The sequence below is a fragment of the Carcharhinus amblyrhynchos genome, chromosome 9 (assembly GCF_965287045.1).
Source record: "Carcharhinus amblyrhynchos chromosome 9, sCarAmb.v2.hapA, whole genome shotgun sequence".
Classification (NCBI taxonomy): domain Eukaryota; kingdom Metazoa; phylum Chordata; class Chondrichthyes; order Carcharhiniformes; family Carcharhinidae; genus Carcharhinus; species Carcharhinus amblyrhynchos.
Window position 1 is genome coordinate 89,905,944 of NC_137332.1, and position 26,326 is coordinate 89,932,269.

Below are 26,326 nucleotides of genomic sequence, written 5' to 3' on the forward strand. Positions count from 1 at the left end.
CCACAAGATCATGTTGGATGGTCCTGTCCTGCCTGATGGCTGATGGGATGGACAAATTCCGCCCTTTTTGTCTGAAGTGTCTAGCAATGTTAGACTTCTCACCAAGCTGTAAGTTTGTGAGCCACAGAATTTGAGCATTATAACTTTTCACTTTTCCTGTTGTGATTTTATTAGCTATGAGGAAGTAACACAGCCTTTCAGTCCCAAGTTTTCCACCTCTGGGTCAATCTTTCCAATTAAAGACATTTTAATGTGCACATATATTTTACTTCTTTGTCATTTTGAAGTTCACTCTCCTTCCCCTCTAGCTGCACGTTGCGATCCTCAACAACTATCAATGGTTTTTCCTCAGTGTAACAGATTATGGCTCAAAGTATAAAAGGGGTTATTCCCAACGATAAATTGTTATTTACAAAGATCTGGCAGAAAAAAATATGCAACTATTCATTACTCCTCCCTGATTTTAACTGATGACTGTCCCCAATTTAGAACATAAGACCTTGCACTCAATTGGCTCGACTTTCCACCTTGACACTCTATAGTGTCCAACATGATCTTGTGGCCCTCACAGAATACAATCTTAAAGAGGCCACACTACGATGCTAATTTCACAACTTGTGATAATAGTTCATGCACAACAGTGGAGAATTCCTCTGTACAGAGGCACAGTGGTTAGTACAAGTGCCTCACAGCACAAGGAACCCGGGTCCAATTCCAAGCTCGGGTGACAGTGTGAAGTTTGCACATTACCAGCCTGGGTTTCCTCCAGATGCTCTGATCTCCTCCCATGTTCCAAAAATGTGCAAATTGGGTAGATTGACCATGGTGGATGCATGGGATTGCAGGGATGGGGTGGACCTAGGTGGGCTGCTCTTCTGAGGGATCAGTGTGGAATCGATGGGCCAGAAGGCCCTCCTTCTGCCCTGATTAGCCTGATGAAATCTATTCCAGCTATGGTTATTCTATAGTCCCATCTGGGATGTGCAGGTCCCTGAACCCAGTGGATAACATATCCCAGTCTTTCAAGGGAAAAAAGACTGGAAATACACATCGATCAAAAACTGCTATAGTGATTAATGCAAGCATCTAACATCCAGCAATGACTTTCTAATGGAATTGAAAGTACTACTACCCAATGGGAACTCAGTGTTTATTACATCATCAGTATCTGGGTAAATTCTTTCTGTGCAGGTTACCTTCTGCTTTTGATTGAAACACTGTCTGTCCAATAGGAAATGATGTGGAAATGCCAGCGTTGGACTGGGGTAAACACAGTAATAAGTCTCACAACACCAGGTTAAAATCCAACAGTTTTATTTGGTAGTAAACGCCAGTAGCTTTTGGGGTTTGCCCCTTCATTTAGTGAGTGGGAGTTCTGATCACAAACGGGGCATATAAAGGCACACACAGTTTACAGAATACTGATTAGAATGCGAGTCTTTACAGCTAATCTGCTATTCAAGTCTTAAAGGTGCAGACAATGTGAGTGGAGATAGCATTAAGCATAGATTAAAGAGATGTGTATTGTCACTAGACAGGACAGTAAGTGAGATGTTGCAAGTTCAGGCAAGTCATGGGGTTACAGATAGTGTGACATGAACCCAAGATCCCAGTTGAGGCCATCCTCATGTGTGCGGAAATTGGCTATCAGTTTCTGCTCAGCGACTCTGCACTGTTGTATGTCATAATGGCAGCCTTGAAGATGATGCCATCATCTCACGTGAGAACACCATCCACCAGGTACACAGCACATACTCTTGCAACTCAGCCAACGTTGTCTACCTGATATGCTGCAGGAAAGGATGTCCCGAGGCATGGTACACTGGGAAGACCATGCAGAAGCTATGACAATGGATGAATGAACATCGCTCAACCAAATCTTTTAAGTCCTGGGGTGACAAGCTTTTAGAACAAAGAACAAAGAACAACCCAGCACGGGAAACAGGCCCTTCGGCCCAACAAGCCCGCGCCGCCACATCACCCTACACCTATTCTACCCTGCGTATCTACCAATAGAACCCCTGACTTAGCCAGATTCAGGGGAGAATAGTGTCAATTTGCTAACTCCAATCAGCCTAAGAGCACATCTTTGGGGTGTGGGAGGAAACCGGAGCGCCCGGAGGAAACCCACGCAACCACAGGGAGAATGCACAAACTCCCACAGACACAGGCCCAAATCCATGTATCTGCATAGTAGTATAGCATTTGTAGTATAGCGGGTGGTGTCCCTGTCTCTGAGCTTCTGGTTCAACTTTCACTCCAACACTTAGAGTCACAGAGATCTACAGGATCCTTCGGCCCAACTTGTCCATGTTGCCCTTTTTTTAAAAAACCCTAAGCTAATCCCAATTGCCTGCATTTGGCCCATATCCCTCTGTACCCATAGTACCCATGCAACTATCTAAATGCTTTTTAAAAGATAAAATTGTACTTGTCTCTACTACTATCTTTGGCAGCTTGTTCCAGCTGCCCTCTGTAAAAAACTGTCCCCCTGGACACTTTTGTGTCTCTCCCCTCTCACCTTAAATCTATGCCCTCTAGTTTTAGACTCCCCGACATTTGGGAAAAGAATACTGACTATCTACCTTGTCTATGCCCCTCATTATTTTATAGACCTCTATAAGGTCACCTTTCAACCTCCTATGCTCCAGAGAAAAGAGTCCCAGTCTATTCAGCCTCTCCTTGTAACTCAATCCATCAAGTCCTGGCAGCATCCTAGTAAATCTTTTCTGCACTCTTTCTAGTTTAATAGTATCCTTTCCATAATAGACTGACCAGAATTGCACACGGAATTCCAAATTTGGTCTTACCAATGTCTTATACAACTTCAACAAGATGTCCCAACTCCTGTACTCAGTGTTCTGACCAATGAAACCAAGCATGCCAAATGCCTTCTTCACCACTCTGTCCACCTATGACTCCACTTTCAAGGAGCTATGAACATGTATCCCTAGATATCTTTGTTCTGTAACTCTCCCCAGTGCCCTACCATTAACTGAGTAAGTCCTGCTCTGGTTCAATCTACCAAAATGCATCACCTTGCATTTATCTAAATTAAATTTCATCTGCCATTCGTCAGCCCACTGGCCCAATTGATCACGTTCCCGTTGCAATTGGAAATAACTTCATGGCCAAGGAAGGTGTATTCATAACATGGGGATTTAATCTCCATTCTGACTGGGTTCGATTTGGGAACAGCCTCTTTTTACTAACCATACTGGAGGACTGTGGAGCGGACCTGCTCCTTTGAACAGAGAATTCAATTAAAAAGAAACACTGGAACTTGGTCACCACTGAACTTAGTTGAACTGGTAATAAAATCAGAACAAGAAGGAGAATTTTAGTAGGTACTCTTTTTAAGACCTCACAAGTGAAGGGGACTTTGTGTGACAAAACAAGGGTAACATAGTTTTAGATGGCCTCAGTAATAAAATGAGACACCAGCCAGGACAGATAGGCCTGTCGAAAAGTAGATCCCCTCATTCCCCAGTCCCCAGTAGCGTGCGGTGTCCACGGGTGCAGTTGAAGCCTTCCGTGCCCGTTGGGCACCGCAGGGGCTGGGGTGCCTTATAGACCCTTACAATCACATTTTGATTTAGTGTTTCAAGTTTCCTTTCAACTGTGTTTTAGTTCGGACCGTCCCCCCTTCCTTTTTGGGGAGGGCTGCGTCTTTTAATTTGTCCCTAAGTTAATTTGAGTTTGTTTACTTGTTTGGTGTCTTAAAAGAGAACCCCCCCCACGTCCCCAGTGTGAAGCCCCCTCATTCCCCCCCCACGTCCCCAGTGTGAAGCCCCCTCACTCCCCCCCCCAGTGTGAAGCCCCCCCACGTCCCCAGTGTGAAGCCCCCTCATTCCCCCCCCACGTCCCCAGTGTGAAGCCCCCTCACTCCCCCCCCCCAGTGTGAAGCCCCCCCACGTCCCCAGTGTGAAGCCCCCTCATTCCCCCCCCACGTCCCCAGTGTGAAGCCCCCTCACTCCCCCCCCTAGTGTGAAGACCCCTCATTCCCCCCCCTAGTGTGAAGACCCCTCATTCCCCCCCCAGTGTGAAGCCCCCTCACTCCCCCCCTCAGTGTGAAGCCCCCCATTCCCCCCCCCCCCAGTGTGAAGCCCCCTCATTCCCCCCCCCCCCAGTGTGAAGCCCCCCCCACTCCCCCCCCCCCTCCCGGCCCGGGTTGATGGTGAGTTTCGGTTGATCTGAAGTTACTTTCGGTTCCACTTTCCGGGTGTGTGAGGAAGGTCTGTCTCTCTGGGCATGGCGCTGCTTGATGTTTGCAGATTTCAGGACTGGAATCAGGATGAATTCCCTTTCGGGGAAGGGAAGCGGTTTCTGGATAAAGGACATGACATTACTTTCGGTGTCCGGAATGGGGAATTATCCGTGCCGCTGGGTCTGGATGTGAGTAACTGGAGTCTGACTCTGACAATGGCTGAATGGGATCCGCCGTGTTCGGCATCTGAATAAAACTGTAAACCAGAAGAAACCGAGGGAGTCAGCGCTAGACAAACATGATAACACAGTCTATGAGGGACAGACAATGTGTGTGACAGAGAGAGAGACAGGACTATGTTTGAGAGAAGTGTGTGAGAGAGAGCTAGGACTGTCTCAGGGAGAAACGTGAGAGCCTGGACTGTGTGTCTGAGTGAAAAATGTGTGAGTGATAAGACTGAGAGAGAAAGCGATTGAGACGGAGAGAGGACTGGGAGAGAGACAGAGACAGGACTGTGTATGTGAGAATCCTTTACTGAGCCCACTAATTAATCCTGTCTCAAAACATATTACTAGTTCTAAAATAGTCTTCCCCCGACTAGTTACAGAATGTATTGTTTTAAGTAATTGTCCAAAATAAAATATTGTGAATTCATCCTGCTCAGTTTGCCAATTTAATTTGCCCAATCTATATGAAGATGAAAATCACCCACAATATTCTTATAAGAACTCATCAGCTATGCTATATCCTATTGTGTAGCTACTATTCGAGGGCCTAGATACTGCATTCAATTATTTTTTCTTTGCATTCAGCAGAAAATAATGTGAGGATGGGAAAAATGGTTAAAAAATAGATTTAAAGGCTCTTTTTCTGAATGCTCCAACATTTGTAACAGGATGCATGGATTGATGGTATAACTATAAATAAATAGAACATAGAACATTACAGCACAGTACAGGCCCTTCAGCCCTCAATGTTGTGCCAAGCTATGTCCAATCCCAAGATCAAGCTATCCCCTCCCTATAATTCTGGTGTGCTCCATGTGCCTATCCAATAACCGCTTGAAAGTTCCTAAAGTGTCCGACTTCAGGCCGTCTATGCCACACCCCAATCACTCTGAGTAAAGAATCTCTGACCTTGAACCTTATAGTTATGTCCCCTAGTAACAGCTACATCCACCTGAGGAAATAGTCTCTGCACATCCACTCTATCAATCCCTCTCATCATCTTATAAACCTCTATTAAGTTGCGTCTCATCCTCTTCCGCTCCAAAGAGAAAAGCCCCAGCTCCCTCAACCTTTCCTCATAAGACCTACCCTCAAAACCAGACAGCATCCTGGTAAATCTCCTCTGCACTCTCTCCAATGCTTCCACATCCTTCTTATAGTGAGGTGACCAGAACTGGACACAATATTCCAAATGTGGCCTCACCAACGTCCGGTATAGTTGCAGCATAACCCCACGGCTCTTAAACTCAAACCCCTGTTAATAAACGCTAACATACTATAAACCTTCTTTATGGCTCTACCCACTTGAGTGGCAACCTTCAGAGATCTGTGGATATGAACCCCAAGATTTCTCTGTTCCTCCACATTCCTCAGAACCCTGCCATTGACCCTGTAACCTGATTCAAGTTTGTCCTGCCAAAATGAATCTCCTCACGTTTATCAGAGTTAAACTCCATCTGCCACTTTTCGGCCCAGCTCTGCATTCTGTCAATGTCTCTTTGCAGCCTACAAGAGCCCTCCACCTCATCCACTACTCCACCAGTCTTGGTGTCGTCAGCAAATTAACTAACCCACCCTTCAGCCCCCTCATTGATAAAAAGTCATTGATAAAAATCACCAATAGCAGAGGACCCAGCACTGACCCCTGTGGTACACCGCTGGTAACTGGCCTCCAGTCTGAAAAATTTCCTTCCACTACCACCCTCTGTCTTCTATGATACAGCCAGTTACTTGTCCAATTGGCCAAATTTCCTTATATCCCACACATCCTTATCTTCTTCATGAGCCTACCGTGGGAACCTTATCAAACGCTTTATTAAAATCCATATATGACATCAACTGCTCTACCTTCATTTACACACTTTGTTACCTCCTCAAAGAATTCAATCAAATTTGTGAGGCAGGACTTACCCCTCACGAGTCTCTGTTGACTATCCTGGATTAAATGGCATCTTTCCAAATGGTCATAAATGCTATCTTTCAGGACCCTTTCCATTAACTTACTGACCACTGAAGTAAGACTAACTGGCCTACAATTACCAGGGTCATTCCTATTTCCTTCCTTGAAGAGAGGAACAATGTTTGCCACTCTCCAGTCGTCTGGCACTGTCCCTGTGGACAGTGAGGACCCAAAGATCAAAGCTAAAGGCCCCTCAATCTCATCCCTTGCCTCCCAAAGTATCCTAGGATGTATCTCATCTGGCCCAGGGGACTTATCGGCCCTCAGGTTTTTCAAAATTGCTCATGTATCTTCCCTCAGAGCATCTACCTCCTCCATCCAATCAGCCTGTATCATGCACTCATCCTCAAAAACATGGCCCCTCTCCTTAGTGAACACTGAAGAAAAGTATTCATTCAATGCCTCACCTATCTCTTCTGACTCCATGCACAAGTTCCCACTACTATCCTTGACTGGCCCTAACCTCACCCTGGTCATTCTTTTATTTCTCACATAAGAGGAAAAAGCTTCGGGGTTTTCTTTTATCTGACCCGCCAAGGACTTCTCATGCCCCCTCCTAGCTCTCCTAAGCCCTTTCTTTAACTCATTCCTAGCTACCTTGTAACACTCAAGTGACCCAACTGAACCTTGTTTTTTCATCCTTACATACGCTTCCTTTTCCCTCTTAACAAGACATTCAACCTCCTTTGTGAACCATGGTTTCCTTACTTGGCCATTTCCTTCCTGCCTGCCAGGGACATTGATGAGTATATGTCATCAGTTATAGAAATGTGGTTGCAAGGCAACCAAGGATGGGAACTGTTTATGGACTTTGACATTTCAGGTAGAAAGGTTGGTGAGGTAGTTCTGTTAATGAAGCATAGCATCAGCATAGTAGTGAAAAGTTATCTTATCTGAAGATCAAATACTGAAACAGCTTGGACAGAAATACAAAATAACAAAGTACAAAATCTCCTCTCCCATTAACCCTCCCCTCTTATCGCTATTTAGTCCACATATTAATTAATATAATTCTCCAGGACTGTGTGTCTAAGAGGGAAATGTGAGTGGGAGAGAGAGAGAGAGAGAGGATTGTGTGCATGTGAGAATCCTGTGTGTGAAAGATGGACAGAGGGAGAGAAAGAACCAACTAAATATGTGAGAGAGTTTACAACTGGCTATATCACAAAAATAAGCATTTTTAATCACGTTGCCAGGTCCACAGCCTGTGAACAAATTTCCAAACATTAAAAATTATTTTTTGAAGCTACACTGAATTATCTGCCAGTTTGTTTCTCAAGAAGAAAATTCATTGCTATCTTAAGAATATAATGTCTTTATGCCTAAATAAATGTGTACAGCCCCCTGAAGGTCCACAAACTGACATCAGGAGCAACACATTAGGATGATGGATTTGCCGTGGAAGGGAAATGTGGCCAGTTTCGTGGGTGAGGCCATCTTTTGGCTAATGCTTTAAACCAGCCCAAAAGTTTACAGGAGCTCAATTAGCATTGGGCTAACGTTTAAAATTTTAGGTGAAATAGCCAAAAAGAAATTCAGCCTTTGTACTTCTCCATTTAAACTTTCTCACCAGAACCCCAAGTGTTTCTACAATGTCAATGTTTTCACAGCCAATGAAATTTCTTAAACCTTACGTTGATGGTGATGAAGAAGTTCAACTCAAACTGCATCATGGAACAACCACTCTGGCTTTTAAATTTCAACATGGGGTGATGGTCGCTGTGGATTCCAGGGCATCTGCTGGCTCCTACATCAGTAAGTAGTTAAACATACCGTAGCTCCAAAGTAGCACTCTGTCCACCAAGTTTGAACATCATGGCATCAATTCCCACTCCAGAATGTGAGCACATTAGCTGGATTAAGAACATGTTTTCAGTCATGATTCATGGGCTAATTTTCTTCAACATTTCCTTAAGAATAGTATTTCCCCTTGGAGTTGATTGATGTCAATACTATCTAGTTCACAAGTTGGGAACAATGGACTATTCAGAATCATTTTGGTCAGCTTTTTAAAACAATATATTCTGCACCTAGTCAGAGGAAAGACTGTTTTGGAACTGGTAATGTGTTTTGAGACAGGATTCTTAAGTGACTTCACAGCAAAGGATTCTCAAGGTGAGAGTGATCATAATATGATGGAATTTCTCATTCAGTTTGAAGGTGATAAATGTGGATCTAAAACTAGTGTCTTAGACTTAAATAAAGGCATTGCAAGGGTATGAAGATAAAATGCATTAATGTGGAATGGGAAAATAGGTCAATCTGCCTTCAGAACATCAAACAATCAATTCCTGCCAAGACCACTCCTTTTAGGCAATAATCCATAACTGCCACAGATACATCCTTCACTTCAATCAATAATCCATAACTGCCACAGATACATCCTTCACTTCAATCCTATGCATGGTGTAACAAATTGTCCCTAAATTATTCTCCCCTGAATCTGGTTTCCAATGGGGGTACCATAAGCATAGACATGGGTCGAGGGAGGTGTAGGAAAAATGCATTGTTAATATGGTGGCGCGGGCTCGTTGGGCCGAAGGGCCTGTTTCCCGTGCTGTGTTGTTCTTTGTTCTTTGTAATATTCATATTTAGTTTTCAATCAGCTACTACTACCCTTTCATTATACAAGTTATGGAGTTAAAATGATCAATGGCTTGTAATTTCCTTGTTCCCCATTTATGTGGGGTACCTGGAGCTGGAATTCCTCTTGGCAGTTCCCACGAAAAGGTTTACTCAGCAATTGTCCAGAAACTTCCCCTGAGCAATTGTGCTGTGCTAGGAACCATGTGACAAAATGATTAAAATTCCTAACTTCGGATGGTTCTGCCAGTTTTACTCAAAGTTACACTGAAAGAGTGAATAAAACCAATTCTTACTTCAGCATAATTATTTTAAACACCCAGGCTAAGCTCAGCATGGCATACTCTCCACACACTGGAGCACCTCCCCTCCCTCCACCCCCAACCTCCTGACGAATCATCTCCTCGGGCCCCACAACCCTCCCACCCATCCCAAAGCCCCTCAACCCTCCCACGGGATTCTTCTCAACCTGCAGGCCTGACTCCAAGTCTATTTGTGAGCAAGGCATAAATATAACAATTATCCATGTTTTCAATGCAATGAGAAGACAAACCATAGAAAGGTCACAGTACAGTAAAAGGCCATTCAACCCATTGTGTCTGTACTGTAATGCAAAAAATACAAAGGTGACTCTTCTCGGCTAGGTCCATGCAGGGTAGTAAACCAGAAAGCACTAGTATACAAATACAAATAAGGCATCCCTGTAAATAGGGGCATGTTGATGGACCGAGATAGACACATTGATATAGACACAGACATGTACATGAACACATGTTCACATATACAATGTTAGAGTTATAGCAAAATACAGCAAAGACTGAGGCCATTCAGTCCATCAAAACTGTACTGGTCTTTGAAAGAGCTAGCAATTAGCCCCATACAGACATGCAGGCCCACAGACAGCTACACAAACTGATATATGCATACAGATATGCCCTTGCTCACAAGTTGTCTTGCATGCAGACATACATATATGCCTATATATGTACTGACATGTCTGTGGATACAAATGTGAACACATGTATGCACACATGCATGTGCACAGATACTTTCACATAGCCACGTATGCACACAGACTTGTACTGGGGCCGATGTACACACGTGCACAATTGTATGGGCACAAAGATATATTTATCTATATATATTATATATTTTTATAACAGTAATTCAAGGCACCTATAGAATGAAAAAAGATGTAATTGTACTGTTTCTTTAGGCACCCAGACATTCAAGAAAGTGATTGAGATTAACCCCTATCTACTGGGAACAATGTCTGGCAGTGCTGCAGACTGTGTGTACTGGGAGAGAATGCTGGCCAAACAATGCAGGTAATTGAATCAATAGAACAACTTTTCAATTCTTGGGAAATCTCTGTGTAAAATGTATGGAACAACATTGTGAGTTTAAACTGTTCAAATTATTTGATCGCGATTAAGTGTTCCAGTGCAGTAATTGAATTAGATGGGTGTCATTGCAGTGTTTGGCAATAATGTGCTGATGGTGATCTTTTATAGGATTTATAAACTCCGGAATAAGAAACGTATTTCAGTATCGGCTGCCTCCAAACTATTGGCAAACATGGTTTCAGAATATAAAGGCATGGGACTGTCGATGGGAACCATGGTCTGTGGCTGGGATGAGAAGGTGAGTGAGGGAGGGAGGTAGCAACTGAGGGGGAGGGAGTGGGGAGATCGAGTGTGACAGGTAGGGTATGAGGAGGAGGATTTGAGGGAGTAGAGAGTGATGGGGAGAAGGTGATAATATGAGACTGAGGAGCAGGGAGTGAGAATTTGGAGAGTGTGCGGGAAGGATTGAAAGGAAGCAATGAGGGAGAAGGACGTGAGTGGTAGGAGTGATGGGAGGGGTAAGGGGAGGAATTGAGGGGGATGGGCTGAAGGAGAGGACTGGAAAGGGAGTGAAGGATCTATGGGAGTGAGGCACAGTGAATTTAGCACATGGGAGTGAGAGGTGTGAGAGTGAGGGGCAAGGTCTGAGGCACTGGCAGTTTGTGGTGTGAGAGTGAGGGCTGTGAGAAAGAGGGGCATGGAGTGAGGGTTGTGGAAGAGAGGGGTGTGGGATTAGTACCATGATCTGGGATAGAAAGGTGGAATTTCTCCTTAAATGGGCTCTCAATCAGGTGAAGTATCTGCCACACTAGCATTCCTGTAGAGGATACAATTACTTGGAGACAAAAATTCATATTTGTGATACAATACAATAGCAAGTGAGAGTAAATGGACTGCTTTTTCCTCTGAGACTTCAAGTAGATTCAGATCCTAAACAAACATTGAAGTATAACCATGTCAACATGGAGAAAGGGCATCTGAGTGGAATTAATGGGATATCTTTACCACAGAGCCAGCACTGGCACAGTGGGCCAAATGGCCACCTTCCACACTGTGCCATAGTGATTCTTTCACAAATATCACTGAAATTAGTGCGAATTCCTTGTTCCCCAGTCCCACCTCATCTTCAGAACAAAACAAATCTACAGGAGATTGAGGTTTTAATCTGGAAGAATATTCAATTAACTTTAGGATGAAAAATTAATGAATGCGGAATGATTCATACGTGAGGAAGAATCAGTGTCTCTGCTGATGGATCTCCCACAATAATGGAAATAATAGGTATCTCTTGGAATGGTTGACTGAGGCTCCAATATGCTGAATGGTCTCGATGGAGTTTTGCAAGTCAGGATACAACACAAAGCAGATCAGGGATCATGAAATATCGATGTCCAAATGAGGACACTGTGACAGCAAATTTGTTATGAATTATAGAATGGGTCAGCAATGAATCAGGCCATTCAGCCTACTAGTGTGCCTGTGCTGGCACTTAGAATGGAAATCCAATCAATTCCACTCCCTACTCCAGGATAAAGCAGTCTCCCTTGGTCATCACCCTATCTACCACCTTAAATCTTCACCCCCTCCTCCAGCGTAGCGCACAGTGGCAGCAATTGTGTACATGGAATACATGGGATACTTGGTCCAGCATCAGGCAATTTGTCCTGACAAAATCATGCTAGTATTGCAAGAGCAGAATTAGGCTACTCGTGCCATCTAGTCTGCTCCGCCATTCAATCATGGCTGATTTCTTTTTCTCATCCCCATTCTTCTGCTTTTTCCCCATAACCCTGACCCCCTTATTAATCAATAACCTATCTCTCTCTCTGTCTTAAAGACACTCAAAGACCTGGCCACCACAATCTTCTGCAGCAAAGTGTTTCACAGATTCACCACTCTTTGGCTGAAGAAATTCCTCCTCATCTCTGTTTTAAAGGATCGTCCCTTTAGCCTGAGGTTCATAGAGATCATAGAAACCCTACAATACAGAAAGAGACCATTCGGCCCATCGAGTCTGCACCAACCACAATCCCACACAGGCCCTACCCCCATATCCCTACATATTTACCCATTAATCCCTCTAACCTACGCATCCTCAGGTTGTGCCCTCTGGTTCTAGTTTTTCCTACTAGTGGAAATATCTGCTCCACATCCACTCTGCCCAGGCCTCACACTATCCTGTAAGTTTTAATAAGATCCCCCCTCATCCTTCTAAGCTTTAATGAGTACAGATCCAGAATCCTCAACTGTCCTTCATATGACAAGGTCTTCATTCCAGGGATCATTCGTGTGAATCTCCTCTGGGCCCTTTCCAAGGCCAGCACATCCTTCTTTAGATATGGGATCCAAAACTGCTCACAATACTCCAAATGGGGTCTGACCAGAGTTTTATACAGCCTCACATACATCCCTGCTCTTGAATTCTAGCCCTCTCAACATGAACGCTAACACTGTATTTACCTTCCTAACTGCCGTCAAACCTGCACATCAACCTTAAAAGAATCTTGAACATCGACTCCCAAGTCCCTTTGTGTTTCTGATTTCCTCAGCATTTTCCCATTTAGAAAATAGTCCATGCCTCCATTCCTCCTTCCAAAGTGCATCACCTTATACTTTTCCACATTGTATTCCATCTGCCACTTCTTTGCCCAATCTCTTAGCCTGGCAAAGTCCTTCTGCAACCTCCCCACTTCCTCAAAACTACCTATCCCTCTACATACCTTTGTAACATCTGCAAACTTAGCAACAGTGCCTTCAGTTCCTTCCTCCAAATCATTAATGTGTATTGTGAAAAGTGTGGTTCCAGCACTGACCCCTGAGGTGCACCACTAGTCACTGGCTGCAATCCTGAGAAAGACCCTTTCATCCCCACTCTTTGCCCTCTGCCAATCAACCAATCCTCTATCCATGCCAGGATCTTACCCTTAACACCACGGACTCTTAACTTATTAACAGTCTCCTATGTGGCACCTTGTCAAAGACCATCTGGAAATCTAAATAAATCATGTCCACTGGCTCTCCTTGATCTAACTTCCGTGTTATCTCCTCAAAGAACTCTAACAGATTTGTCAGACATAACCTCCCCTTGACAAAGCCGTGCTGACTCAGTTCCGCTTTATCATGCACTTCCAAGTACTCTACGATCTCATCTTTAATAATGGACTCTAAAATCTTGCCAATAACCGAAGTCAGGCTAACGGGCCTTTAATTTCCCATCTGCTGCCTCCCTCCCTTCTTAAACAAGGATGTTCCATTAGGCACTTTCCAGTCCTCTGGTAACATTCCTGCCTCCAGTGATTCCTGAAAGATCACCACCGATGCCTCCACGATTTCCTTAGCTATCTCTTTTCGAACTCTGCTCCAATGCTCCAATTCTCCAATCAAGCCTGCTCCCATCTTTGCTCAACTAAATCTTCCATTGTCAGTTTCTATTCCCTTTGTCTTTATGTGTTCACTCAGCTTCCCCTTAAATACAGTGACTCTACTCACTTCAACCACTCTCCGTGATAGTGAGTTCCATATTCTCCCCACTCTCTGGGCAAAGAGGTTTCTTTTGAATACACCTTTGGATTTCTTGAGAACTATCTTAAAATGATAGCCCTATCCCACATGAGGAGACACTCTCTCTATTCACTCTTAAGAAAACTTTCAGAATTTCAAAGACCTTCACTAAGTCACCTCTCAGTCTTTTTCAGAAAGAAAATCCTTCCCTGACATGTCATCCTCGTAGAGGTTTTGAAAGGGCAGGGTGTCCATAAGGGAGTGAGATTAGCTGGGTCTGTTCCAGATCATGGTATTGATCCTTCACCTCTCACTCCCGCATCATTAGAAGGGGACGGTCATGCTCTTTGGTAGGTTAATTATACTTGCACGCTCTTTCCCCATATTAACATGGTTTTGCAACAAAGTCTGTTTACAACTTAAATCTATGTGAAGTCGCGAAGGGAAAATCATTGGTGAGACCATATCTGAATACGATGTACAATATCGGTCTCCTTCCTTATTTAAGAAAAGATAAATGTGTTAGAAGCAGATCAGAGAAGATTTACCAGACTAGGATTAGGCAGGTTGTCTTACAAGGAAAGGTTGGACAGGTTCAGTTTGTATCCACTAGAGTTTAGAGTAAGAAGCGACTTGATTGAAATCTTTAAGATCCTGAGGGTATTGACTGGGTGGATGTGGAAAGGATGTTTCCTCTTGTTAGAGAATCTTGAACTACGGGTCACGGTTTGAAAGTGAGGAGTCACCAACTTAAGACAAAGATGAGGAGGAATATTTTCTTTCAGAGGGTGATGAGTCTCTGGAACTCATCCTTAAAAGGCAATGGAAGCAGAGGACAGGATTCTCTGACCATTCACACCAACGGGATTCTCCAGTCCCACTGCAGTCAATGGAGATTTGGCTGAGCACCGCATTTTCCTTCCTCACTGACGGCAGTAACAGGGTGTGAATGGTTGGAGAATTCCGACCAGAGGCTGTGATTCTCCTATCCAGCTGCGCTAATTTTTTAGTGCAGTGGGCCAGGAGAATCCCGCGGTGGGCGAGGTGCAGGATTCACACGTTGCATTCCTGTACCAAAAGTATCTCCCAGCACTGGATTTCCAGCAGCGTTCGTTCTGCACTGTAAATTGGTGCGGGAGGCACGGAAGTTATTTAAATACTTATTAAAGTATATTTTAAATTTGATTAGTGGGCCTGGGACTGAAGTCTCTGTGCCCGCTACCATTTAAAGCCTCTGCCATTTACTGTATATTTCCTATCTGTATTAGACCTTCCAAAATGCATTATCTCTCATTTGTCCGGATTAAGCTCGACCTGCCATCTCTCCGTCCAAGTCTCCAACTGATCTACATCTGCTGTATCCTCTGATGGAATTCATCGCTATCCGTAAATCCACCAACCTTAGTGTCGTCCACAAATTTACTAATCAATTCAGTTACATTTTCCTCCAAATCATTTATATATATTACAAACAGCAAAGCTCACAGCATTGATTCCTGAGAAAAACCACTTGTCACAGTCCTTCATTCAGAAAAGCACCCTTCCACTGCTACCCTCTGTCTTTTTTGACTGAGCCAGTTTTGTATCCACCTTGCCAGCTCACCTCTGATCCTATGTGACTTCACCTTCTGCACCAGTTTACCTTGTGAAAGGCCTTACTGAAGTCCATGTAGACAACATCCACTGCACTATCCTCATCAATCATCTTCGTCACTTTGTTATAGTGTGTAAACATCGTTCACATGATGTAATACTGTCTTTCTGCAACAGTTACACAGATGCAATTTAAACAATCAGTCATACTGGGCTAGATTAAATTTTATTCTTTGATATTATTTATTGATTCATAGTTTCAGAATAGTCATATTGTTTGCTGAATGGGTGGCTCAGGGATTGGTGTGGGAGGAATGGGTTTGAATTTATGGGGCATTGGCACCAGTATTGGGGTAGGTGGGACCTGTTCGGGCGGGATGGGGTTGGTCTGAACCGTGCTGGGACCAGAGTGCTGGCGAATCGAGTAAAGAGGACTGTAGACAGGGCTTTAAACTAATTGGGGGGGGAGGGTGCGAGGGTAGGTGACCTTACGAGGTCTAAAGTTAAGGAGAGGGTACAGGTAAGGGAAGAGGCCGAGGATGTCCCAATAATAGAGGGAGTAGGGGGCATGAGTATGGTTGGTGGCGTTACGGCAAATAGGGTCCAGGTGAAGGCTGGGATGAAAGCGCTGTATCTGAATGCACAAAGCATTCGGAATAAAGTGGATGAGCTGGTGGCGCAGATCAACACAAATGGATATGATCTGGTGGCCATTACAGAGACGTGGCTGCAAGGTGACCGGGACTGGGAGCTGAATGTCCAAGGGTATCAAGTGTTTAGGAAGGATAGGCGGGAGGGAAAAGGGGGGGGCGTAGCTCTGCTGATTAAGGATAGCATCAAGGTAGTAGCAAGGGATGATATTGGAGCCAAGGAGCAGAACGTGGAATCGTTGTGGGTGGAGATTAGGAACAGCAAAGGGAGGAAGACGCTGGTGGGTGTCGTCTATAGGCCCCCGAATAATGATCTGGAGGTGGGGCGGGCTGTTAACGCGCAAATAAGTGCGGCGTGCAGGAATGGGACGGCCATAGTTATTGGGGATTTCAATCTGCGTATTGATTGGTCGACCCATGTTGGACACGGTGGCCTACTCCTGCTCCTATTTCTTATGTTCTTATGTTCTTATATAGTTGTACACATTTATGAAACTTGTCACACCAGAATGAAGAATGTGAAATAGAATTTAGAACATAGAACATTACAGCACAGTACAGGCCCTTTGGCCCTCAATGTTGTGCCGAGCTATGTCCAATCCCAATATCAAGCTATCCCCTCCCTATAATTCTGGTGTGCTCCACGTGCCTATCCAATAACCGCTTGAAAGTTCCTAAACTGTCCGACTCCACTATCACAGCAAGCAGTGTATTCCACACCCCAACCACTCTCTAAGCAAAGAATCTACCTCGGACATCCCTTCCATATCTCCCACCTTGAACCTTATAGTTATGCCCCCTAGTAACAACTACATCCACCTGAGGAAATAGTCTCTGCACGTCCACTCTATCAATACCTCTCATCATCTTACAAACCTTTATTAAGTCATGTCTCATCCTCCTCTGCTTGAAAGAGAAAAGCCCCAGCTCCCTCAACCTTTCCTCTTAAGACCTACCCTCCAAACCAGGCAGCATCCTGGTAAATCTCCTTTGCACTCTCTCCAATGCTTCCACATCCTTCTTATAGTGAGGTGACCAGAACTGAACACAATATTCCAAATGTGGCCTCACCAACGTCCAGTATAGTTGCAGCATAACTCCACGGCTCTTAAACTCAAACCCCCTGTTAATAAACGCTAACATACTATAAGCCTTCTTCACGGCTCTATCCACATGAGTGGCAACCTTCAGAGATCTGTAGATATGAACCCCAAGATCTCTCTGTTCTTCCACATTCCTTAGAACCCTGCCGTTGATCCTGTAATCGGCATTCAAGTTTGTCCTACCAAGGTGAATCACTTCACACTTATCAGAGTTAGAACATAAGAACATAAGAAATAGGAGCAGGAGTAGGCCAACTAGCCCTTCGAGCCTGCCCCGCCATTCAATAAGATCATGGCTGATCTGTCGTGGCTCAGTTCCACATTCCCGCCCTCTCCCCATAACCCTTAATCTCCTCTCTTATCAAAAACCCATCAACCCGCGTCTTAAAAATATTTAGCGAGGTAGCCTCCACCACTTCAACAGGCAGAGAATTCCAGAGATTCACCACCCTTTGAGTGAAGAAGTTCCTCCTCAACTCTGTTCTAAACCGCCCCCCCTTTATCTTGAGGCTGTGCCCCCTAGTCCTACTATCCTTTCTGAGCGGGAAGAGTCTCTCCACCTCTATCCTATCCATCCCATTCATCATCTTATACGTCTCAATGAGATCTCCCCTCATCCTTCTAAACTCTAATGAGTACAAGCCTAATTTATTCAGCCTCTCCTCATAGCTCAACCCCCTCAACTCCGGCATCAGCCTAGTAAACCTCCTCTGCACTCCCTCCAAGGCCAAAATATCCTTGCGTAAGTACGGCGCCCAAAACGGCACACAGTACTCCAGCTGCGGCCTCACCAATGCCCTATACAGCCACAGCAAGACCTCCCTACTTTTATATTCAATCCCCCTCGCGATGAAGGCCAGCATCCCATTCGCCTTCCTGACCACCTGCTGCACCCGCAAGCTGGGTTTTTGCGACTCATGAACAAGGACCCCGAGGTCCCTCTGCACCGTCGCTTGCTGCAGTTTTTCTCCACGTAAGTAATAATCCTTCCTACCATTATTCCTACCAAAGTGGACCACCTCGCACTTGCCAACATTAAATTCCATTTGCCATTTCCTGGCCCATTCGCCCAGCCTATCTAGATCCTTCTGTATACTCTCCCCACCCTCCGCACAATTTGCCTTTCCACCAATTTTGGTGTCATCAGCAAATTTTGACACCCTACACTCGGTTCCCTCCTCCAGATCATCTATATAAATGGTAAATAGCTGAGGCCCCAGCACCGACCCCTGGGGCACTCCACTAGTCACCAACCGCCAATCCGAATAGCACCCATTGACCCCCACTCTCTGCCTCCTATCTGACAACCAGTCCTCTATCCACGCTAACACCCTACCCCCAACTCCATGCCCCCTTACCTTCTGCAATAACCTCTTGTGAGGTACCTTGTCAAACGCCTTCTGAAAATCAAGAAAGACCACATCCACCGGCTCTCCTCTATCCACCACCCTAGACACATCCTCATAGAACTCCAGTAAATTTGTCAGACACGACTTCCCTTTAACGAAACCCGGTTAGAATCTTTGAATATTTTTAAGACAGATCTAGATAGATTCTTGATTAACAAAGGGGTGAAAAGTTATGAGTGGTAGACAGGAATGTGGAGTAGGTCAGATTAGCTCTGATTGCATTGAATGATCAAGCAGGCTCGTGGGGCTAAACGGCCGACTTCTGTTTCTAGTTTGTATGTCCATTGAGTTTCTCATTGACCTGTCCAGCTTCACAAATATAAACCTTCATTTTCAAATAAATGTGACCACTATGGGAATGCTAGCCTAAACCTGCTGATTCCAGGATCAAATGGGTCTTTGGTTAAACAGCAATTTGAACATTCTTGACGGTCTTTTTATTTTCCGTTTGTCTTGCAGGGCCCAGGCCTTTACTATGTGGACGAGAATGGAGTAAGGCTGTCTGGTAACATGTTTTCCACAGGATCAGGCTCTGGTTATGCATACGGTGTTATGGACAGTGGATATAAATATGATCTGACAGTGAAGGAGGCCTATAACCTGGCCCAGCGTGCGATTTACCATGCTACCCATCGGGATGCTTATTCCGGAGGCACAGTTAACAGTGAGCAGAATATTTCTGAACTATATCATTCTACTAATGAGCCCTAAATGGAACTATAGAATTGTGCAGCTAGGAGGAGGTTCACTCATTTGGTTGGGGAAGTTAAAACCAAATTGCAGAGGATGGTAACGAGCATTCAGAAATGCAGATAAGGAATAAGGCACACAACGTGAGAGTGCTGGACAGTGCTAGAGAAGGAAGTAGTTTAATATTAGTTGGGAGCAAACTAAGAAAGATTATTAGGTATAGAAAGACAGAAGATCATCTAGCCTTTCCTGTCAGCAGGAGCTTCCAGTCCTGCCAAAGGTGACCTTATGGTGAGCTGTGCAAAACATCAGCAGGACTGGAAAATCCCACTGTCGACTGAGGGTGAGCTGCCTCTGTTGTGGGGGAGGGGGGCGGAATCCTGCCCAGGATCACAACAACTCACAAATTACACACTGGATAAGGTTGCAAACACAACTAGTGATTTGGGAATGTGATATAGTGGCAATAACAGAAATATGGCTTAAAGAAATGGTGAGGATCATAGAATCTCTACTGTGCAGGAGGAGGCCATTCATCCCATTGAGTGTGTACTGACCACACTCCCACCCAGTAACCCCTGCATTTACCCTGCTAATCCCTTGACACTAGGGTCGATTTATCATGGCCAATCAACCTAACCTGCACATTTTTGGATTGTGAGAAGAAATCGAATCAGAGCATTCGGAGGAAACTCAGACACACACGGAGAGAAAGTGCAAACTCCACACAGACAGTGACCCGAGGCCAGAATTGAACCTGGCACCCTGGTGCTGTGAGGTAGCAATGCTAACCACTGTGCCACCATGCTGCTAATGTACAAGATTATGATGGCCTGAACTTTGTAGCTGTTCATGCTCTGCTAACGCTGCAAGCGAGGACGGAGAATTTGATGCACAGCCAAATTTCCATTTGCTGCAGTGGGACCAGAGAAACCCACCAGCATGAGCAGCCAGAGAATCCTGGCTGATGTGTTCTGAGAAGATAGGGAAGGAGAAAAGGAGAAGTGCAGTATCAGATTAGATATCTGATTAGAGAAAATATTATAGTGTTACAGAAATACAATCCATTTGATTAGGTCTGAAAAGTAAAAAGAGTATCTGGATATTCTCAGCATATTCTACCAGCCTCCAAATAATGAGAGAGAGAAATCAACTGTGAAAGAACTGAGGGTTCGAATCCCACAATGGTAGATCGTGAAATTTGAATTCATTAAAAATCTGAAATTAAAGCCCTCTAGTCCTGCTGTCCTTTCTAAGCGGGAAGAATCTCTCTACCTCTACCCTACCCATCCCCTTCATTATCTTATACGTCTCTATAAGATCCCCCCTCATCCTTCTAAACTCCAACGAGTACAAGCCCAGCCTATTCAGCCTCTCCTCATAGTTCAACCCCCTCAACTCTGGTATCAGCCTAGTGAACCTCTTCTGCACTCCCTCCAAGGCCAAAATATCCTTGCGCAAGTGTGGCGACCAAAACTGTACACAGTACTCCAGCTGTGGCTTCACCAGTGCCCTGTACAGTTGCAGCAAGACCTCCCTGCTTTTATATTCTATCCCCCTCGCTATGAAGGCCAGCATCCCATTTGCCTTCCTGATCACCTGCTGCACCTGTAGGCTGGGTTTTTGCGACTCATGCACAAGGACCCCCAGGTCCCTCTGCACCGTAGCATGCTGCAGCTTTTTGCCCTTTAAATAGTAATCCCCCCTACTATTATTCCTGCCAAAGTGGATAACCTCACACTTGCTAACATTGTACTCCATTGTAAAAGCCCACCTGGTTCACTAATGTTCTTTACGGAAGGAAATCTGCCATCTTTACTTGGTCTGGCCTACGTATGACTCCAGCCCTTCAGCAATGTGGTTGATTCTTGATTGTCCTCAGGGATGGGCAATAAACACTGGCCACGCCAGAGATGACCACATCCCATGAACAAATAAAACAAACTATAGAGTTGTGACAATGGGGAACTTTAATGACTCAGATATGGATTGGGATAATGTTTGAGTAAAGGGAAAGGAGGGGGAAGAATTTCTGGAATGTATTCAGGACAACTTTCTTCGAAGTAGGAGGGCAGCACTGGGGGATCTGATGCTGGGGAGTGAGGTCGGCCAAGCATCTTTGAGAGAGCACTTGGGTAAGAATGATCATATCATAAGCTTTAGATTAGAACAAGGAATAATCTAAAGTCAAACTTCCACATTGAAAGAGGGTGAACTTCAATGGGATCTAAGCAGATCGAGCCAGGGAAAAATAGAACCAAATTTAACAGGAAAATGTGTAAAGGAACAATGGGTGATCTTTAATGAAGAGATGTTTCAGGTACAGGCTCAGTACATACCAACAAAACAGAAAACCAGAGGATCCAAAGCCAGGGCTCCTTGGATGATGAAGGAAAACGAGAACATGATGAAACACAAAATAAAGGGGTGTGATGCAGGTCAGGTGAATTCTTCAAGCTAGAAACAAGCCAAACACAATGAAGTTGACCGGGAGAAGTGAAGAGACTGGCAAAGAGACAATATAAGGATAGAAACTTCATTAATGTAGAAAGGAACCTTAAAACCTGCACCAGCGTGGAAATAGCAAATGGGTAGTGTGTCTAAAACAATGCCCCTTCGCTTTTCAATATACAATTTTCCAGGTTTCAGCTGACTGGAAATTTTGCAATTTGAAATAAGACAGAACAACCTACTTAGAGTCATAGAGGTTTACAGCATGGAAACAAGCCCTTTGGCCCAACTTTCCATGCTGTCCTTTTTTTTTTAAACCCCTAAGCTAATCCCAGTTGCCTACGTTTGGCCCATATCCCTCTATATACAGCTTATCCATGTAATTATCTAAATACTTTTTAAAAGATAAAATTGTACATGCCCCCACCACTACCTCTGGCACTCATCACTCTCTGATGAAGAAATTTGGACTGTCTTGTATCTCTCACCTTAAACCTATGCCCTCTAGTTTTAAACTCTCCTACGTTTGGGAAAAGATGTTGACTATCTAGCTGATCTGTGCCCCTCATTATTTTATAGACCTCTATGAGCTCACTCCTCAGTCTCCTATGCTCCAGAGAAAAAAGTTCCAGTCTATCCAGCCTCTCCTTATAACTCAAACCATCACGTCCCGGTCACATCCTAGTAAATCTTTTCTGCACTCTTTCTAGTTCAATAATATCCTTTCTATAATAGGGTAACCTGAATTGTACACAGTATTCCAGTTGTGACCTTACCAATGTCTTGTACAACTTCAACAAGGCGTCCCAACTCCTGTATTCAATGTTCTGACGAATGAAACCAAGCATGCCGAATGCCTTCTTGATCATTCTGTTTACCTGTGACTCCACTTTTAGGGAGCTATGAACCTGTACCCCTAGATCTTTGTTATGTAACTCTCTCTAACGCCCTATCATTAACTGAGTCAGTCCTGCCCTGGTTCAATCAACCAAAATGCATCACCTTGCATTTGTCTAAATTAAACTCCATCTGCCATTCATCAGCCCACTGGCGCAATTGATCAAGTTCCCATTGCAATTGGAGATAACTTTCTTCACTGTCCACTTAAAATCTAAGGCCACCTTCCAAAGGGCTTAGAGAGGTTTGACTATACCAGTACAGATCTGTAAAAGACAGATCCTGTTTGATTAGTCTAGCTGAATGTTTGATGAAGGAACATAGAAGTTTGATGAAAGGAATATTATAAATGTGTCTGTATGGATTTTAAGAAAACACTTAACAAAAGCACAGGCCAGAATTCTATGCTCCCCACCAGTAGGGCTTTAGGCTGGTTTGGGGGTGGGGTGTGGAGGGGCGGGGGTGGGGGTGTTGAGTGGTGATAGAACATAGAACATAGAACATTACAGCGCAGAACAGGCCCTTCGGCCCATGATGTTGCACCGACCAGTTACAAAACAATGACCCACTAACCTAAACCAATCCCTTTTCGTCCATAAACCTATCCATGGATCTCTTAAACGCCCCCAAACTAGACGCATTTACAACTGCAGCAGGCAGGGCATTCCAATCCCTCACCACCCTCTGGGTAAAGAACCTACCCCTGGTGATGGTGGGGATGGATTTATGAAACTAAAGTGGTAGGCTTCCCTCTGAAAGAAACCAGGCCTCAGATGGGAAGCCCACCCTTACCTTCATTGAGGCCTTTCAGTGTGGCCATTTACTGACCACTAGGGATTTTCTCCCCAGCCTTAACTTGTAGACTGGTGGGAGCACGGAAAAGAACACAGTCTGGGCAGAAAGGGAAGGAGGTGCCACCATCAGGGCCCCCTTCTGATGTTGGTCACCACCAACTTGAGGCTCAGTGATGTATGCCTTCCTCCTTTCCCAGCATTTCCCTGTACTATTGAGATGCCCTGTATCATTCAGAAGGTATCTTCATTGTTTTCCCTTTGGAGAATTGCATTAAAATACCTGTGGGTTAAAATCAGGGTTTTCCATTGAGAGAGCCACTTTTCCCTTATTGGTCACCCTTTTCAGAAATTTTGTTTTCTGCACCTGTATGTTGTACATTCATAGAATTACAGAATGGTTACAGCACAGAAGAAAGCCCTTCAGCCTATCATGCCAATGTTGGCTTGCTGAAGGTCCAAATTCACCAAGATGTCACTCTGCTGCCTTTTGCCTGTAATTCTGTACATCTTCCCTTTTCAGATTGTTTATTATGAGGGCGATTAATTACAAAAGGGGGGAGGTTATATATAAGTTGAGCAGGACATTGGTGAGACCACCTCTGGGCCTGAATTCCTTTTTGCAGGGGAACATATTGGAGCCAACTTTGACAGGCCTGCTGTCATTTTACACTGACTCGCAGCAGCCATGACTTCCTTTCATATGCTGAGGCATATTGACAGCAGGGATGGGGAGAGGATGTTTCTACTTGTGGGAGAATCCCGAACCAGAGATCACTGTTTAAAAATAAGAGGTCGCCCATTTAGGACAGATGAGGAGGATTATTTCTCTCAGGGTGGGTAGTCTCTGGAACTCTTTTCCTCAAAAGGCAGTGGAAGCAGTGTCTTAGAATATTTTTAGATTCTTGATTAACAAGGTGGTGAAAATTTATCGGGGTGAGACAGCAATTGGGGTTGAGGTTATAATCAGATCATCCATGGTCATATTGAAAGGCGGAGCTGATTCAAAGGGCCGAGTGGCGCCTTCTGCCCTTGGTATGCTTGTATGTATAATAATAATTTTCCTTTTGAATGTCTCATTTAACCAGTACTTACTCAGGCCATTCATTCCAGATCCTAACCAATAGCTGCATGAAGATTATTTTCCCTCATGTTAAGAATGCTTCTTTTGCCAACAACCTTCAATTTGTGCTTCCTGCCTTGATCCTTCCAATATTAATCCCTGAAATTACGCCAGTTCTGACTTTGCACGGCAAGTTCCTATTCACGACGTTTTCAAGAAGCTAAAATTGGAAGAATTAAATCTGTCACCTTTGTGGTATGAGAAGTAAATTGCATTTTGTTTTGTTTCACAGTGTACCACATGAGGGAAAATGGGTGGATCAAAGTGTCTCAGGAAGATGTTGATGATCTGCACCATAGGTATGCTACAGAGGCAAAATGAGCTGTCAAAGACTTCAGTCAGATTGAAACCAAGACCAGCAACAGAATAGTACCAAATAACCCACTGTATCAGGAGGAGGAGAGAATTATTTGCAGTTTGTGATTCTAAATTGCTGTCTTATTTGTGCATTTAAAATAAAATTTAAAATAAATATCATGTTTCTGTAAACATCATTGATTTTTCAAACACATTTTTCATAGTTTACAGTAAGATGGTAAAGTATGCATGTTTAGTCGCTCCAGAACCTTTGGTCCACGTTATTTATATCAACTAGAATTAAAACATTCACTAAAGTCCTTTAGGGAAGGAAATCTGCTGTCCTTACCTGGTCTGGTCTACATGTGACTCCAGGGCCACAGCAATGTGGTTGACTCTCAATGTCCTCGAGCAACTAGGGATGGGCAATAACTGCTGACCAGCCAGTGACGCCCATGTCCCATGAATGAATTCTTAAAAATTGCATCTTAAACAAAGACAGGGGAGTTATCCCTCATTGTACATCATAAAAGTAGTGGTACTAATACTGGACTATCTCTGAGTAATAGATAATGCCTCGGGTGATGAGTTTGAGTCGCATCAGAGTAGCTGGTAGAATTTGAATTAGAATCTAATGATGACCATGAAATTTTTGTTGATTGTTGTACACATTTGGTTCACTAATATCTTTTAGGGAAGGAAATCTGCCATCCTTACCCAGTCTGGCCTGCATGTGATTCCAGAGCCACAGCAATGTGGGTGACTCCTAAATGTCCCAGCAAGCCACTCTGTTCAAAGGCAGAGATGGACAGCAAGCCCACATCTGAGAAAGAAAAAAAAAGTTTTTAATCACATTGCTGTCTATAAGATCATGCTGCGCTCACATTGGCCAGAACATTTCCTATGTTACAGCAGTGACTACAATTCAAAATTATTTAATTGGCTTTAAAGCACTTTGCGATGTGGATATAAAATTGTATTTTTTGTAACATTCAATAACCTGTAAATTTGAGCATTCTAGATATTAAAAAATAACAAAGTTAAGATCACATAAAAATCAGTGGAAAATGAACATAAAGTAAAATTACTGTGCAAAAGTTCTAACGACCTACTGCTTAGAAACACACGTGATTGACTGAAATGTGTTTCCCCTCTCTGGTGTGTCCTGCTGTTGGTTCCTGATTAATATTTTCAGATGTGAATCTCACTGTGAGAACGAGTACAGCCATCTTATGAGCAAGCAATAAGTGAAGTCTGTGGACTGATAAAAGTTTGAAATTGGAAAGAGCTTTAAATGGGGAAAATATAGACTGAGGGACAGGTTTCTAAGATTGAGCATCATGGGTACACACTGTCTCACACACAGGAGGTCAGAATATCTCAGGGTTGACACAGAATCATTGAATCCCTACAGTACAGAAGGACACCATTCAGCCTGAGTCTGTACCAACCATAGTCCCACCCAGACTCTATTCCTGCAATCCTAAGCATTTACTCT

General features: G+C 44.0%; 1 protein-coding gene across 1 annotated transcript; it reads left to right on the forward strand.

Moving 5' to 3' along the window:
- Positions 1-4,192: 4,192 nt before the first annotated feature.
- On the forward strand, positions 4,193-25,008 carry psmb8a (proteasome 20S subunit beta 8A). The gene is made up of 6 exons (XM_080196656.1): positions 4,193-4,395; positions 8,005-8,149; positions 10,194-10,305; positions 10,492-10,621; positions 19,039-19,243; positions 24,764-25,008. The coding sequence occupies exons 1-6, from the start codon at positions 4,252-4,254 to the stop codon at positions 24,850-24,852; spliced, it is 825 nt and encodes a 274-aa protein (XP_080052782.1). The 5' UTR covers positions 4,193-4,251; the 3' UTR covers positions 24,853-25,008.
- The last annotated feature ends 1,318 nt before the right edge of the window (positions 25,009-26,326 follow it).